The 18,523-nt window shown below is 41.7% G+C and overlaps 1 protein-coding gene and 1 long non-coding RNA gene across 3 annotated transcripts; one reads left to right on the top strand and one right to left on the bottom strand.

The window, feature by feature from the left end:
- Positions 1 to 1,989: 1,989 nt before the first annotated feature.
- On the bottom strand, positions 1,990 to 8,815 carry LOC112494134. Its single transcript, XR_003059283.1, has 5 exons — positions 8,497 to 8,815; positions 6,979 to 7,419; positions 5,857 to 6,833; positions 4,392 to 5,784; positions 1,990 to 4,325 (listed from the first exon to the last, which is right to left on the bottom strand). It is a non-coding gene; the product is annotated as an uncharacterized LOC112494134 (long non-coding RNA).
- A 1,475-nt stretch (positions 8,816 to 10,290) lies between these two features.
- Positions 10,291 to 18,386, top strand: LOC112494112. Of its 2 annotated transcripts, none has more exons than XM_025083409.1 (5): positions 10,291 to 10,545; positions 11,984 to 12,050; positions 12,134 to 13,796; positions 13,956 to 14,069; positions 14,193 to 18,386. In XM_025083409.1, the coding sequence occupies exons 3-5, from the start codon at positions 13,715 to 13,717 to the stop codon at positions 18,248 to 18,250; spliced, it is 4,254 nt and encodes a 1,417-aa protein (XP_024939177.1). In that variant the 5' UTR covers positions 10,291 to 10,545; positions 11,984 to 12,050; positions 12,134 to 13,714; the 3' UTR covers positions 18,251 to 18,386. The 2 variants fall into 2 exon arrangements, with proteins under 2 accessions (XP_024939177.1, XP_024939180.1); XM_025083412.1 differs by lacking the exon at positions 10,291 to 10,545 and adding an exon at positions 10,552 to 10,813.
- Positions 18,387 to 18,523: the final 137 nt, after the last annotated feature.

The raw sequence follows: 18,523 nt of genomic DNA on the forward strand, positions 1-18,523 counted from the left end.
AATAGTAAGAGCCTGATAATGACTGCTAAGCAGACTCTATATATGTATATATAGTGTGACGTGTTTTCTTAACTCGACACCGATAACAAAAGTCCGAGAGCTAACCTACGTCACCTCCGGCCGTCCATCCTTCGTCCGTGCATCCGCATGCCAGGCGGCCGCCAGCAAGTGCCTTTTTCACCGGGAACTGACAAGCCGGCATGGCCTGGGAGTTCAGGTGGAACAGTCTCGACTTACTCAAAACGAGAGCTCTGGCGGAGCCTGTCAGAAGAAACGGTAGCCCATTGTATCCTGTTCATTTTTGGGGACGCGCAAAATCAGCAACGCAACTGGATGCTCAAACGGGAGCGAACGGTTACGGAAATGCTCGACTGCTCGGGCTGCTGGGTTGAGATAGAGAAGATCGGAGCAAGCGTCAGGTAAATAGTGCCGAAATCAGAGAGCAACTGATCGAGAACGTAGCAGACCGAATCGGAGCTGTAGAATCGAAATCCCTTCACCAATTATTAAATTGGAAGTACTCACCGGAGCTGGTTCAGCTGATCCGTCAAGGCCGAAAACTGCATCCAGGGGAAACTCAAATGGGCACTGCACCATAGCACAGCACTGCACCTCCGAACCACACGCGGAAAATCCGTAGGATTTTCTGGATACAGCGAGAGCAACCCGAAAACTAAGCGAAAACTTTTTATACCGTACAGAAAACACAGCTAGAAAAACTGTCAACAAACAGCCCGGGAGCGCGAGGCAGCTCGAGGCACCCCGATCGGTGTCCCAAGACAGACTGCTTTAAATCAGTAAATTGACAATAGTCAAATTCGTGAACCAATCATTCTGATTGGTCGAGATCCGTATAGCCGATAAAACTCTTATCCTTTCCCTCGAGTCGTCCCTTTAAACCAAATCGAGAGCGTTCCTTAGCGAATCAGTACGTGACTCCTGGAGATCCTCCACGGCAGCTTCCCCAGGATATCGGGCGACAGCCGGGCACCACGTTCTTAACTCGGGTCAAGAAATTTCTCCTCTATGCTTAACTGTGACAGAAACTTTATCACCGCCCGCTCTACAGCCCTTTTGCGTCTCTTCAGCGGGACGCCAATATCTCAACCGGTCAGTGAAGACATTTCCGTCGGGTCCTCTTCTCTACCGGGCAACTCAGTACCTCGAGATTATCTCTGCACGGCAGATTCGAACACCTCGACCTCGACTCAACAATATAAAATATTTCCGAGAGCATCGGCGTAACTGTACGAATCAACCCTAAAGCATAACTTCTAAGGAGAGTGGCGACTCGAAGGAAACCAGAGGGCGAGACCGTCGTCCGAATTGGTAGCTGGAGTCACCTTGTGACCGTGAGCCGAAAAATCACGTCACATATATATATGTATATAAACTGAGTGTCGGAAAGGTATGCGCTTCGCAGTTTGTTAGTTAAATAAACATCAGACGGGTCCATCTTCCCGACAACAGTGCCGGGCTTTGTTATGCATCACGAGGGGCGCATGATAAAGCGCCGTCAAACGTCTCGGCGCCTCTTGATTCTTTAGCCCAGGATCACGGAGCGGGTTCCGCTCTTCGATGATCGACGATCAATGGCCCCACCGTATGGACTCTCTTGGTTGGAACTGACTTGGATCTCCTTGGGTCCCCACTTCGGACACCCCTATCAATGTCAGGGAAGGCTCAAGCACAATGGGCACCCGTGAAATTCCGAGCGATTCGATGGATTTAATATCTCGACAGAGGCAATTTCGCGGGATGACCTTTCGAAAATATTCTTTCTCTTTGAGATTTATTCGTCGATTCTTCTTGGGGTCTTACCTCTCTTGTTCTATCCTCTTGGTATGTTGGCGCGCGGCACCTTGTATACCTTACGAAAGCTTTCGTGACAAATGGATGGACATATGAATGTGCCTGTAATATAGATGTATATATATATACATAGATTTTATGAGGACAAATCTTTGATGGGGTAATAAATAGTACTCATTGGTTTTGCAATTTTTTTTCTTTTTACATTTTTGCTACGACTAATTGAACGAAACTCGACTTATTATTGGATTGTGTAAGGCATGCAATGAAATCCAAGTGAATTACGTGTCTACCAGAACTGAATTGGGTGCGTTCACAATAGAGACACGCCTCGTGTTATGTAGGACACTGCTTACAAAAACTATGACGATGATACGTCTTATTGTACAGACAGGGGTTATGAAAAGTGATCAAATAGTATGGCCGCGAGGTCCGACGTCTTGGACAATAGGCGGTAATTCAATTAGCTTCTTACGATATAGAATGATGAGCCGTTACTGGTGTCATTAACGTGGCTAGGTTAGACTTTATATCTTCGGCCATTAGTCGTATTGTCTGTCGAAATCGAATAGTACGTTTAAAATATTTTTAGCTACGTTAAATAACGTGGATTATTATTTATTATTAAAAATATTTAACAGTGATTTTCTTCAGGACGCATCCTGTCTACGATGGACCTTTCATATTCGACAAATTCAAATGCACCGTCGCTCGTACATGCGAACGTTATATTCGACGTCGACGCAAGCCATACATCGGCGCAGTTTTAATCAACGCGCTACAAATCCCCTAGGTAGCCGTCGCTCTTTCATTTTTTTTATCGAAGCTTTTTTAATTTCATTAACGAACGCCAGATGGCAGAGTCTCTCTTTGGGATTACCGAAACTCTGAAAAACTATAGAAAGTGCAGTGGAAAACGTCCCGGACCGGTTTTGCCTCCGAGATGGATTAATGAAATAGAAAAATTGAAATACCCCACGCATGCACCCAGGTACGTACCATAAGTCGTGAGGTATTTTTAAAATAAATTTTTTCGGGGGAAATTTATATATATATAATTAATAGGTTCAAAAAATTTGACATCGTACCAACCCTTAGCGTTCCGAGTAACGTCTGGAATATGAGAAAGAAAAAAAAAGGGCTAAATTTTCAAAGGGTGAAAAATTCTTATAGACGGCTAACCCTTCGCTCTCCCAAAGACTCCTTGAAGGGTTCGCGAAGTAGCAGGAGGGTAGATTCGAATTTTTCGTGCACGATGTAAATATGGCGCTCGAAGTTTCATTCCTATTTCAGCAGGGCTCCGCCCATCGTCGTTATTCCACCCCTCGGCAAAAATAAAGGAAGAAAACGTAGCGGCACACAATTGTCGAAACATTTTTGACGCGCAGGACAGAGCTCGCGGGAGGCTCGAAAGTGAGAGAATGTAGGAGGCAGAACGAACTTGCACTTGTGTAACCACCGTATATACATTTAATACAATGGCCAGCGAGTACGAGTGACGCCGGAGAACGAGAGAAAGAAAGACAGCTATATATATACACAAAGGGTAGCAAGTAGCGTGGAGGGAGAGAAAAAGATAGAGATAGCAAGTATACAGGGTGGCGGACGAGTGAACGCAATTTACATGATTTTGCATGTTTTAGCGCGCCCTGGCTCGCCCATCGGGTTTCAGCTGTCTGTCTACGTTTTCTGCTTGCTTTTCTGGCTCCCGAGTGGGGGAGCCTCGGAGAAGGAAATTATTTTCCTTGGTTTTTCTCGTCGAAGGTGCCACGAGCTGGCAGAATATCAATAAGTGAGAAAAGCAAGAGGATTTTTTTTTTCATACACCAATAAGAATTACGTGAGAAAAGAACCCAGTTTATACACCCCTGACGTGCGTTACCCAGAGCCCGCCCACGATCTGCGGTTTGACATTTTTATCTCCTGACAAATCCATATGGCAAATTCCCTACGTTGGTTATGGTATATGCTTTTATGTGTCCAAGCAAAAATCTTTTGTTGCCTCTTGTCGCTACGAAAATAGGTTATCTATCTATAGCATATAGCATCCCCTGTACGCCAGAGGGGGTGCCGTATGGATACGTATCGTTTCTCATTGCCGTAAGGCCGTTCCGGCTCTCCCATGGCTAACAATGGGCCAATACCAAGTGATAATGAGCTGCCATTGTCGAGCGAGTGCGCACTCACGGATCGCGGATTGCGTGCGCGGCCACGCACAACCGCCGAGAGCGTCATTACAGGTAATCGAGCAAATCGCAGGGCTACGACTACGATCGGAGAAAATCGTTACGTCACCTCCTATCGTTCTTCCGCAGTGGCATACGTTTACCGAGGTAACCACGTATATCCGTTACTCAATCGTACATGAATATAAACCAGTGTTTCGATGAACGCGTGAACTGACCACGAAGAAAAAGAAAAATTAGTTTCCAGCATGAAAAATGACTAGAAGAGTCGTAAGACGTCGAGAACGGATGAAGATGATGGGAGACATCGGTGGTCGCTCTGGTGGCCTGAAAATTAAGGAAAGCCGGTCAGCACTGAATGGAGTGTTTGTTTAGCAGGTCGAGCAATCTTACCGATCTGGAAAGCCGATTTGTGGATTAAATGCTGAACGGTCGGTTGGTAATGGCGACAGATACCGGCAGCGTGACCTTACGGTGATTTTTGGCATTATAAACATCTCGACCGATCCCAGCAGGTGCTCTGGAAAGAGTAACATTATGCTATGTAAATCGGTACTAAGCCATAAGACCTACAATGGGCTTACGTCGATGATTACCGATCATCAGATCAGTCCTACCGACCAAATTGAGTTGGTTATAAGATACAGAAGCCATATACGCTGTACGGTTACTGTCCGATGAAATGTAACGTAGCGAGATATCGCAGGGCCCAAAGGCGTCGAAGATCGGCTCCGATGCTGAACCGATGCTGGGACTCGAGTAACGCAATGACTTGCACTCCAGGAGCGGCGAAATAGAGGTGTTCGAGATGAGAGGGCGGCTCGCCGCGTTTATTTATCCTGCCCGCTCTGAGCTGAGAGCCTCTTGTGTCCTCCTCCGCCTTCTTCTTATCCTCCTTCCCTCCAGCCACCATTTCCTCACCTCCCTCGTCCTAGACCAGATCTCCAACAGCACCAGCAGCTCCTCCCGACGTATCCCATGCAGCATCGGTCTACCTCTTTTTACCGGGTCAATCTTTGATCGGTATCGTCGTGTGTTGCACGGAGGCTTCTCGGGCTTTCGAGAGCGTGTTATGCCCTTGTGACGGTATTGCTCGGGCCCTGTAATCAGGTCGCAGCCGCCGACACTGTAAAACCAGCACTCGGCTCCTGACAGGAGCCCCCACGATACGCCCCTGCTAGCCAACACTTTGGGTTTTGTATGAAGGCACTGGATTGGTTCGCCAATCATGACGTCACCTTAATACCTTTGTCCAATTCGGCAATTTTTTATTTCATTCTGTAACCCTTTCTTGGTTGCACTGGCATTTTTGAAAAGTTTTTCTTTTTTTTTTTTTTCATTTCTTGTCTACTCCTCTAGCTTCGACTACCGTCCCTGGCACTGTCGAATGGTTGCTTTTAATTAAAACAATCCTGTAATGCCGCGCCAGTAGCTTCGTGGGCGAAGCCTGCTAGTCTGGAGAACGTAAAAAGAGTGCCGCTGGGGTTTAGAGAGGATTGCCAACCAATTATCTGCTCCGATATGATCTCCTGCGGCTTTTGCTCTCCACCATTCTCCAGCGGCGCTCGTCTGTGTGCTTGATTCTTGGATCTTCCGCGCTGTCGTCGATGCTCCAATGGCCCCTGCTAAGCCTGAGGGGCCCCGGGGAAATATACGTGGACGGGTTTCCTTTCGTTATTGTACACAGTTACACACCGACGCAGGAGTCGCCATCAAGATTCGTTTCATTCAGTATACTCGTCAATCTTCGACGAGCTACCCTCTTGATATTCGGAATCTTATATATCTGAAATTGATAAGACTTTATGTAGACATTTTTTTCTCCCTACTTTTCATACAAAACTTATATTTTTCTTACCACTGTTTTTCTACGGTGCAATCCTTCGCTCTTTAGCGATTTAATTGTCGCAGTTAAGTTGCGAAGTTAATTTAATAATTAATCATAATATAATGACATTTCGCAAAGAACGCGCATATAATAAATATTACAATCCCATTCCCGTGGTGTTATACTTTACACAATTTCAAATACGAATAATATAATAATTCATTACTTTCCAAATTACTACCATCCAAATGATATGACGGAAAAACAATTGAACTGAAAGTCTTTGATAAATCGTACCAACAAGTGAAATTATAACATTCAGCTTATCCGTATGATTTTGACATGAAATCCGTACTGACAGACATTTAAGACTATCGCCGTAACCACAACGTACATAGGATCTGACAAATCTATTTAATCCTTATCAGTCAATCAGCGAAAGCGAATCGGTACATTGACTCGTGTAAGTTGATCGCGTGTGTATCTCAATAGTCGCATATAGATAAGTAAGTGGAGATGCGTACGCACGAACGCATGTACGCGCGCACGCATTTCCAGCGTACTGAAAGGGGCCTCAACGGGTCCCCGCTACGCGACTATACCGAGAGGGAAGCGTAAAGACTCGTGAAAGCTTCCGGGGAGACAAATTGGCGTGAAAACGCATTTCGTACAGGGACAGAACGGTGAGAGGAGCCAAGAGAGATGCCGAAAGAGATGGTGAGAGCGAGAGAGAAGGATAAATGAGTACCAGTACCAGAACGCGAGAGACACGGGTACAAGCTCTACAACATGGTTCGGTAATACCAAACATTTAGGTTGAACGCGGAACCCGTGGGAGCCATAGTCGTTCGACTAAATACACTCGCTGGAAGGCCTATCATTCCGCTCGATCGCTCAGCAAGAATAGCGAGATAATGAGAGGAGAGACATAATATTTTCGCCCTTCGCGAGCTCGGTCTTCCCTTCGATGGTTGGAGCAGGAGACCTTTTCCTTCGTCACGGCGGTCCTGCGAAAATAGTAATTTCAGGCAAGATTAATTATCGTATTCGGGTGGGATTGAATTGGTTAAAATTTGTAATGAACAAATTGCACAGGATGGGTATCGGTTGAAAGTGAGAAATATGAAAAAATTGAATGATTAAAGGGTTTACCTTGAATTTATCGGAGTCTCGTAAAGTGGACTCTTTCGCGGGGTTGGCGGAGAGACCCCAGGCTGGCCAACCAGAGCGCAAGAGCGTCCTTCCGTTTGTTCGTCCGGACGCTTTCTACCTCTCGGCAGCCATTAGTCGCACCCTGCAAATTGAGTGGCGCCTGCTAGGTACGCGCCTGATTCCATTAAAGACATCAAACGGGCAAAAATTACATCAGCAGCCACCCTCCACTCTGCACCGAGCTGTATTAACGTGCCGCACGTAGGCACCCCTGGAACACTCTCGAACGCCGTTCTAGAACACACGTGTTTAACGCACCAGGACTGTTCCCCTGTTCAACCCTTACCTCGTACGGTGATTTTCGGTAAGATTTTTCCATTTTTTCGATATATTTTTTTCGCCGAAATTACGCTTCGCCACTTTTGGTTGTCAAGGTTGTATCTGGAAAAAAATATATATACGTTAGAAAAACCGGAAACCATCTTCGATGCACAAGTGCCAATTAATTGCTAATGTTTGCTAATCAGCCGGCATGTCTTTTCTGAACTCGATTAGTTCAAGAAAAAAAAGGAAGGGCGTTGGTAAAAACGTTTTGACACGATTTTACATCGGCAGTTCATATCGGAACGATGGGAGAAGCCATGGCAAATCTGATTTACGAGCGCTTTATTTGATCATATTTTGCATCGGCTTTGACGCTCGCGTCGAGAGGGATGCTTTTAAAATATATTACGCGTTGCGGTACTGCGACGTGAGGAGGTGCCGAGGAGGGATCGACGACGGGGTTAGAAGGAGAAGAAAAAAAGGAGACCGCATCAAGATGCCTACCCTAATTATATACAATTTCTTTTTCTTTCATTCGCAGATATAACAATTACACGTACCAGCTCGAAATCGTCAACCATACCAAACACCATTTTACCTAGTAAAAATATTTTCCTAATAAAACAGTCTATTAAAAGTAAAATCAATAACCTCCAATGACCAAAGAAATATTAATATTCAATATCACTAGCATAAATAGCACCTATGCTACATAGGCATATATACGTATATATTATCTTAAAAGGGGGAGAGAGGGGGGCATATCAGTTTCGAGAAATATAAAGCCGACTGTCAGGGTCGCCCATCTTGTTTTTCCGAAACGTGTAGAAGCGTCGACGCCCAGCGTCGACCGAAAATAATATTTTATTCATACGCCGTCGACGTGCAAGCCAGCGACGCCTCAGGTAAAATAATGCCGGTCCGCCGCTCGGTTAGGTAAGGTTATTCTATATCTCCAGCCCAGAACACAGAGAACAAGGAGGAACAATGGGAAAATGTTCCTGTCGCTTTGTACACATTTACATACCGCATCCGTGTGTGTAGCGACGTGTGAAATTCACCCTACCCGGTCCCACTCTGCGTCCCACCCCTGCAGCACCCGGATCTCCCACCCTAAACCATCCTCACCCTCTCCCGACATCTCACCGCGTCCCCCCAACCGCCCCGTAACGCTCTCAGCATTCCCTTACTCACGTGACGCTTCTCTTCGAAAGCCCGAAGGCCTGTCCGGGAATCCTCATGAAATATTCCAAAGGCGCAGAGCACGCTCCATCTTGTCTGTCGTCGATACGAGATCCTCTTTTCAGTATTTTCATTTCAACTCCAGTCCCCGATCCATACCGAAAATTCATGGTTATCCAACAGACAAATTAGGTTGGGTTTAGACATGAATACTCCAGATAGCAGACGTTACTAACAGTCAAGAATCTTCCATCTGGAAACAACAGTGGTACCATCTATCGGCAAGCGGATAGATTCGAGATAACGGTACACCGGGGACTGTCAATTATTTTCAAAGTTTCCTCAGAATATCACAGGTCGAGCTAGTAACTTCGTGACGAGGGGTAGGTGGTCAGGTTGTGGAACAGGAGGCAACATCTTCCGGTACCGGGAAGAAGTCCGTAACAAGCAGGACAGACCCGGAAGCAATTAAATACTTGCGCTCGGCCGAAGCCATTGTTGACGTTTTGATTCGGTATCTCGAATCGAGTCGAATCCTCGACGTTGCCGACGTGCGCTGGTTGACGTCGTTTCATTCGAGACGTTTATTGGGCCAACACGCGCCAGGGTGCCAGGGGTACCACAACTATAGAAATACTAAAAGTAATAGCAGTATGCACTGAGAGGACTGGCTGGGGGGTCTTTAAGGGGGGGCTGACTGAACGTAGGGTGAGCTTTGTGATCGACACTGGCGAAACAAATTCAATCTAATCCACCGCCTATAAGCTACTTTCTTCTCTGCCGTGTAAGGACTTCCGGAAAATAATGATTAATTGTTGTACCACGAAAATCTTGATCCTCGCCACGTGCATACTTGAACCCTATCGTGTTTATCTGTCACTTTGCGTTTATTCTCCGGCATTCGATCTACGTCATGGAGTCTACACTTAACGAGATTAATCATTACGAATAAAATTTATCGAATGTATCACTGTGATGTGAGGATTGTTATTTATCTTATTAATAAGAAAGATGTGGGAAAGAATTAATTTGTAGTAACCCCAAAAGAAAAAGGGAGAACCGCCAGTTTCTGAGGGATAATGAGATATCTCATACCTTGAGTTCTTTATATACAAAAAGAAGGGTGGAGAAAAAAAACCAGGTTTCATGATCCTCCTAAGCATCGCAGCTGATTTGATTTTCGGCGGTGAGTCAAGCGAGCATAATCCACAAGCGGTGTAAACGGCGTCACTGGCGTTGATGCTGGTACAGAAGTCTCTGGCGCTTCCCGAGGGAACCACGGGATGGCTTCTTCTCTCTCTCCGGTGTAATCAAGTTCCTGGCCGCACACGGGCAGCGACTACAGCCGAACATCCCTCAAATCCCGCACGCTGTGTATAACCCGTAATCCGACGGTCTATTCTATGCAGGACGACAGTGTATCGTAAGCCGGTAATACGTACCTCGCATAATGCACGTACGTTATGTAATATAGATTCGTATATGGGTATATTTCCTGCCATATATACACTTCGGATATTAATGTAAAGCGTCAAAAGGAAGACCTTCCGCGACAGACAGCGAACAGTTTCGTCGATTGAATACGAGTAAAAATTAGTCCCTATACAAAGGTAACCATAAATTCAAAATAACGTCGAGCATAGATGAACTTTTATAGAATGAAAAGCATTGGTAATAAGTTGTAATTTATAATACGAGAAATCGATGCAGTGAATTGTACTTTTGCTTTCTTTTATATAACCGGAAAATAAATTCGATGTTAGAAATGTATTAGTTGTAACTGACGTGATTTCATAGTACCTTGCGTGACCGTTGGCTGAGCTAAGTTGGTAACAGTGGAGTGGCTCTAGCTAGTTAGTGGCTTTAGGGCCTTCTGCTGTTGGTCGTGTCGCTGCGTGTCAGGACGCGCATTTATTTGTCTCGGCGCGAGTGAACCGACGATAAAGAGGGTCGCGCGAGCGTTGAATTCAGAGCATCGGTCATCATTATGTTTGCCCGTATTTGTTCAACAGCTGTTATCCGACGGGCATCTCTGTCGGCACATCAATATCTCGCCACAAGGTACAACACAGTTCGAAACAACATGGCGGGTGGATCTCCATAATGAGCGCAGTGACTTGCACCTCCGAGCCAGAACGCATTAGCCGTATTTGCATTTAATTGCTGGTTGTTTGTTTGACGTCCGTGCCGGGAGAATTAGGCGAGAGACATTATTATATTCAGCCCGGCCATGTGTCACTGGTTTCTTCTTGCAAGACCGATAAACATATCCGCCGTGAAGTGTGGTGTTAAAAGTGTACCTCCGTGTGTTTCGAATCGTCGACTTTACGTCAGTGAAAGGAAAACGAAAGCTTTCGAAAATTGTTTTTCAAAGCTTTCAACGTATTTGGCTCATTGGAATTCCACTCGCTGAGTTCAGAGTTCGGACGCCTCGACGTTTTCCTTTGTAGATACGCCGAGCGTCCTGGACCTTTGCTTGCGATGATCCTACCTATCGCGATTTTAAATCGTGTCTGACCCAACTCCTCGTCCTCATCCTCGTGAACCTTCTTTTTCTTCTTCTCTTTAGAACAGATCCTTTTCGCAGGACTTTCAAAGCACCGCTGACCTTTGCCAGTCATTTAGATACGGATCGATCTTGCCCACCGCCATGTTTTAAACGCTTCTTTCCATTTTAGTTTCCTCCGGCTTTCCTTTCTTCTCTCTGTCTGTCTTAACGTCCCTTAAATTGCTGCAAATATTCCATAGATATTACAAAGTGAAGGAAATCAAAATTAAATTTCATTATTTCTACACAAAACATACTTTGGTGCACCCGACTTTTCTTAGTCGACTATTACATTCCTAAATTCGCGCTATTTCGAATTCTTCGATTAAAGTGGATCGCGAATCCCGAGGGTTTTGAAGGGTCGATTATGGTTACCGAGCCACGTGTATCTGAGACAGTTGAACGGTTACAGAAATGGATGCTGGATAGATGAAAAGCCTAACCGAATCTTATTCCGTCTCATCCATTCCATCTTCCCTTTCATTCATTTTGGGTATTCCGCCAATGTTACCATCACCATCATCATCACCAACACCATCTCCAGTGACTCGCCTGCTTTTCCTTCCTCGCTTCCTCGTCTCCCTCACTCCGTATCCCTTCGATCCCTCATCCCTCCGCTTCGGGCTTCCTACCCTTCGGCAACCAATCCCGAGTAAAGTTTGTTACACAACTCGGAGAACTTTCCAAAATGGTCTTCTTGGCTTTGCCAAGTAAGCGTTCTCTCTCTTTCTCTCTCTCTCCCCCTCCCTGCCACCCTCCCTCGTTAAGCAGACTTTGTGCCCTTCGGAGAAACCGCTGCGACTCCCCAAAGACTCCATGATATCTTCCACTGACTCATGCTCGATATAACTTTTAGGATCCATCAATGAATCGTTTACCAATATCCGTTTTATTATTTTTTTTTACTATATAACTGGCGTTTCTATAACAAATTTCAATTTCTTTTTACAGGGAAATCAGTGGTTTGCTTCAAAATTGATAAGCTACCTTGTGACAATTTCCAACAGAGAATACATTGGTAAAAATTTATTTTTATTATTTATTTACTTGGGTGTTATCACAAAATATAAGTCAATTTGTATTATTAATTTTTTTCTGCAGGTTCCTATGATCCTCGCATGGACTATCGGAAATAGTACTGAAATGTTTCAGTGGAAATTCTACTTGAGGATTATGCAATGGATATGATCAGCCTATACAGAATACATTTCTTTTTACATTTTCTCATTATCAGTTGTCGTACATGTCGCCAGAATTGACACACGTATTTAAGTAGAATCTCGACTTATAGGTCATTATATATGGATTATTAAACGGTACGATTTTAGCTGCTTCTATTAGTTACATTAACTATGAATCCAGATATAGATTAGCGCTCATCATGATTATCAGAGTATCGATTAATATGCTTAAGAGAAAAGTTTTTGCAATATTAAATCTTCGATTAACGTTCTCAATTCGTCATAATGGTTTGAAGATGATTAGCCAACAAATAATTATACTGAATAGATATTTATGAATAATTTGTAATCATTTGTAAAATTAAGCATTTTTAAATTGTTAAAATTATATATTTTTTCCAATGAAGATAAACTGTTACCGATTATCTAATGTTAAACGAACGTTTACCTATTTTCTAATAATTTATTTTACGCTTTACGCTAAGTTAAGTAACTGAGCAAGACCACTTGCTCGCAAATGAATATGAATTTCATTGCGATTAGAAGTGCACATGCGGGAACTTAAAATGCACAGTGATAACGAGGTGATAACTCTTTTTATTATGCACATAAATCAAGACCTCTCACTTGACGTATTTTACTGTGTTACTTTAACGCGATTTGCATGTGGCTATATCCTTTTATTTATAAGATCATTAAAAGTTATTGATTTATTAGACCGTTTATTGGCTGTTTTTTTTAATGATATAAATAGAAGAGAAAGCAGAGAAATCCGAAAAAATATATATAAGTCACGTGCAGAGTTGGGTAAAATGATGATATCTATGAGTTTTTAACATGTCATGTAGACTACCTGGTATTATACGTCGAAAATGTAGAAAACGTCGAATACGTCAACAACTAACCTAACCTCATTTAAAGCACATCTAAACTGTATACCAATGGGCAATGATTAATATTTTTTATACTTTTTATAAATTGTCAATCTTGAGAAAAGTTTGTGGATGAAATGATGAGTGCCAAGAGTGCCAAGACTAAAGGTCGTGTAAGTAATCAAAAATAAGTAAAATACCTAGTATACTACATGTCGAAAACCATGTAATTTACATCGAGTATCCTACCTACCCAACCCTGGTCACATGTAATCAATTACGTTTATAGAAATAGTAATTTTCGCTAATTTTAAGTTTATTTTACTACGTAGGAATAGAGCAGTGCTACCACCTTGTGGATATACCGAATATGAATTTTGAGGGGGTTGTAAAATTACCTCACGCGTTTCAGGATAAGAGAGTACTCTGCACTTTATTGATCTTTAAAGTTGATAATGTAGATTCCTAGAGACGAACCTTTTTTTTTACCATGGGAAATATCTGTTTTACCAACATTATAGATTACGTTTTATTTATTTCTCAAAAAATGGCGTCTTGAGCATAGCGCGTGATATTCACCGTTGGAAAGACGTTAGATCCTTTTATACATCAGAAAAATAGAACCGCTTATGAGTAGGATGGACAGCGACAATGAAGATCTTCCAGAATTGTGTGAAATTAAAACTCCCAGCCCCTTGACATCGAACTCAGGTAAACGTTACTGTCTAGGTTTGAATTTGGTAAATTGTCAATCGCTGGATTCAAAAATCAAAAATCTTATGTCCTGACAAGTTTCAGAGATTCATATTTTACGTGTAAAATAATTGATTAATATGTAATTAAGATAATGGCAAAAATATATACTCACAGAAAGCGAAAATGAAAGTGACATTATGATGCCATCCATATTGGAAGAGATTACGCCACCATCCGAACCTGAAAAGTCAAATATCTTGATTTCCGAAAAAGTTCACGTAACACGAGGTGAGCTATGAGGTCATCAATTATATCATATATAATATACTAAGGTATGGCTAGGTATATATTATTTACATTCTATATCTGTACATTGAATTTTGAAAATCAGTTCGATTAAAATTTAATCAGATTCGATAATCTCGAAGAATTCCAAGGAGGAGATCCAAGATGATAACAGTTCTGAAGAAAGTTCACCGTCGGCATTGAAGAGGCGACTTCATGACCTTCCGAGGGTCACTGTGCCAATGAAGATGGCGGATAAAGCTGCAGCTCGAAATCGTCGAACTCGTCAAGAACGTGACGTTTACCTTAATCTTCGAGGATCTTCCAACAGGATCGACGAGAAGGACGAGGTCGAATTAACATATGACTGTATTAAGCATATACCGAGGGATGCTAGGGAGCGAAGAAGAAACAGGATAGACTCTCCTTGGGTATCTTCAATGTCTGACAGTCAGGCGCTTTTTTCTGTGAAATCTTTGCGCCATGAAGAAATTCCTAATAGTAGTTCTAATAAAGAATTAAAAATGCCAGATATTATTCAAAGAAAAACATCTTTTCAAATGTCGGGAAGCTCTGTAGCCGAAGACTTTGAGAACGCTGAGAAATTGATAAATCCACGGTACAGATCGCAGGATTCAGCTAGATCGTTGCCAGGCGAAGTATCTTTTGGTGAACGGCATCATTTTGAGAAACGTGTCCTGAAAAGTGCTAGGAAAGACGCTGTAAAAAGTGCTGAATATAAAAATTCTGATTTACAGCCTGAGCCTGGTTTCTGTTCCATTGGCGACGGCTCATCCCTCTTTACGTATTATTCTACGAATCCTGGGAAATCTAGGAACTGTCGGTCTTTCATTGGAAATCGAAAAATTTATTCCGATACTGATTCTGATTCTACCAATGAAGCTGTTGCTAGAAAAGTACGGCAAAATCGTAGGATAAAGAGAGCATTTGAAGAATTTCAATCACGCAATGAAATTTTGGAAAATGAAGTTAAGCAAAATGATAAAATTTCGAATGATTCTCGTCCCAGTTCCGCAAAGATCAATATGATCGATGGGGATGCATATTCGAACAGAAGAGTTTCGCCAATTTCGGAAAACGTACATTTTCTTCCTAATGTCAAGGACGATCGTGAAATATATTTTCCGGGTAATAACGGCAAACTAATGTACAGAAACAGTGTACGGGATAAATATTTTGAAAAAAGGTCACAAAGTCAAATAAAATCAAGGAGGAAATTTTTTGAATTGGACAATTTATCCAAGGAAATAAGCAACTCCGAAAATAATTCAAATTGCTCCTCAGTTAATTTGAGCGATACTGCAACTTCCAAAATATCAAAAAATGAAATTACCGCTGTTAATATTCCAATATTGAAATTAAAATCGCAGGATCTTTCACGATCAACCTCAATCACCAGCAAGGAAGATTCAGAAAAAAGAGCCTTAGATATGAAGGCATTGATAACAGCTTTATCGGATGTTTCCTTAAAGCAAAATGATGACAATTTAGAATCCAAAAAACAGGAAGAACACAAATTCTGTATATCTTCAGGGAAGAAATCCTCGCAATCAGCATCCGTTACGATTAGTAATGAACAATGTTCTACCCCCTTTGAATTAAATGATTCGGAGAAAAGTCATACATCAAGATCTCTACGATACAATTCAAGGATTCCAGTGAAAGTTCAAAGAAGTTTGAAAACTATGAAGAGATCATCAATAAGTGATAATGAATTCGAAAGTACTTCTGAAATCGAAGATTATCGAGTACCCGTTGCGAAAATTGCAAAAATGAATTTACTGTGCGAGCAAGAATCTACGAATAATTCGGAATTCGATAGATCCCCAGTTTCTTCTAGAAAAGGTATAGATTATTCGAAATCTGCCAAAACAAGTGCCAGATCATTGAAATCTTTACACTCTCCGTGCAGTGAACAAAAATTCAGTATATCCAGAATTGAAAATGGAAAATTAAATGAGCTGCAACCATTAAGACGTCAAAATTTGGAACCAATAGAACTGGAATGTCATAATGAAGCAAAGAAAATATTAAGTCCTAATTATGAAAAGGCTGAAAGAAATTTAAAAAATGATATTGAAATGATTATTATTAAAGATTATTCAAGTGTCTCGAATGACAATCAGCATTCAAATAATTTTGACAAACTTTTATCTGGAGGTCCTGAAGGATCAAATGAAAATTTGAATATCAGAAATTCAGATGCTTCTAAATACCCAAAAGCACTTAAGCAAATATTCAAAGAGGACTTTCATGAACAATCATCAAGCGAGAGTGCAATCTCTGTAGAGGATTTTCAAAAGTCATCCTCTTCGACCAATGTACAGACCAATGTTTTTTCTTTCTGCGAAGAGGGTAATACTTGTCTGAGTGAATCCCTATCGATACAAGATGAAACACAGAAAGAATCCACTGCAGTTCCACATCATGAGACTTTTTGTGATCTCAGGCAAGAAATTAAATTGGAAAAAATGGTCACTGATGAGAATGTCGATAATCAATTGATAAGAAATCCGGTTGAGAAAATTTGTTTTTTGGAATCCATGGAAAAATTAAGTATAAATGACCCTGACGACGAGCTACGTTTACCAAGTAAATTGCATTTGGAAAGATCTAAATTGAAAAAAGAAGTATCCAAAAAGCAAGAGGATACAAACGAATCAGTACAAATTTCTAATACAGAATCATTCAAACCTCGTTGCTACTCTTCGATCCTCCCTTTGTCTTATTTCGATGAAAAAAAAGAATCAGAATTTCAGGAAAACGAAAAAGGTGATAATAAAATTCACTCAACTAAGACTGTAGAATATTTGAATTTGAAAAAAATGTCCAACAATCTCCTACGATCAAATAACGAAAAACGAACGAATCATCTAACCCAAACTGGACTCGTTTCAAAACTCAAGAGAAATTTCGAGGACTCGCAAGATCAAGAAGTGAAAATGGAAATCTCTCAAAACTCCTGTTCCTTGTTTAAAAAAGAACAGCCGACAAGTAATTTGCCTGAAATTAATATTTCTACTCCGATAAAATTTGAAAAATCCTGTAGTGGATCTTCGTATCGTCATCCGAAGGTGTCTGAATTTTCGTCCTTGCAAATCAGGACATCATCCTCAGAGTCAAGGTTACCAACTGGAGCACAATTCCTAAAACAAGAAACTCTGTTAGCCATGCGAAACAGTCAGGAACGTTTTCCATTTACAATTTCCGAAAGCACCAGTAGAAGATCCTTGAAATTCAAAGTTTCTGGCCAAACAAAGGATACCTTTCGAAAGAGTCCTTCAGATCCGCGAATCTTTGCGATTAATAAAAATAAAAATGGACCCACTATTTTTGAAGACATTGAAATACCGTCAAGTTTCATCAGTCTTAGACCTACGCAAAATGTGGGCATGTTGGAATCGAACATTTCCGCACTTAGTGCTGATCAAACGGACACGCGTAATTTGGTACCGAGGCTCAAAGGATTCGTGAGAAGATTTTCAACGAGACTCAAAGGAAGAGCAAAGGATAAATCCGTCAGTACCATGGAGGTCCTTTATAAAAATACAGAATGCCACGTAAATTCGAATCAGGACAGCTGCGCTAATTCTTCCGGAAGCGGAAGTGGTCAGAATCGTATACAATTAGGCTCCGTTGCACAGGACATGGAAATAGGATTTAGTTCATCCAGAGAAAAATCCTTAAAGGCACAAAATTCCTGGGTTCAGGCTCCTGCCAAAAGTCAAGAATTTGATGACATCTGGATTCAAGAATTCGACTCCGAGAACGAATCCGACGATGTACAATTTGGCCATTTATCACCAGAGAGTAAAACAACTCCAGTGAAAAATTCGGCAGATCCTTATTCTGTATTTTTAATTAAAACAGAAACGCCGAAAAATATGACCAACAGTTTCGAGATTTCTCAAAAGAAAAAAAAATTTGCAGAAAAGTTTAAAAAATCATACTCAACACCGACGATACCCATGGATTCAGTAATGAATGACATATTCGATCTAAGGGCTGACGAAGACTTGGAAAATTCAGACTTAGAAAATGGCTGTCTCTGTTTAAAATTTTGCCAAGTGATAAGTCAAATTTCTATAGGAACCAAAAAACGTGTGAAATATGAATTACCACTAAATCGAAGATTCCGTGCGAGGATAAGGAAGGAATCGTAAAACGATAAAAAAATTTTAATCGTTTACCACCTTATCCACCGTCGATAAGTTAGAATCAATAAAGTCAATGACACCGTACGTAACTGGTAAAACCAGATATGATCCAAACAATTCCTACGTCAACCACCATGACATCATTCTGCAAAGAATTAGCTAATTCCAAGGATCATGCCAAAATAATTGTATAAATTATTAAATAAATCGAATGTACTGCCCAACGAATAGCCGCATGATTCTCAAAAAAAAATAAGATTCCAAAAAAAAAACCGTCAA

The sequence above is a fragment of the Cephus cinctus genome, unplaced genomic scaffold, assembly GCF_000341935.2.
Source record: "Cephus cinctus unplaced genomic scaffold, Ccin1 Ccin1_scaffold0020, whole genome shotgun sequence".
In the NCBI taxonomy this organism is placed as follows: Eukaryota; Metazoa; Arthropoda; class Insecta; order Hymenoptera; family Cephidae; genus Cephus; species Cephus cinctus.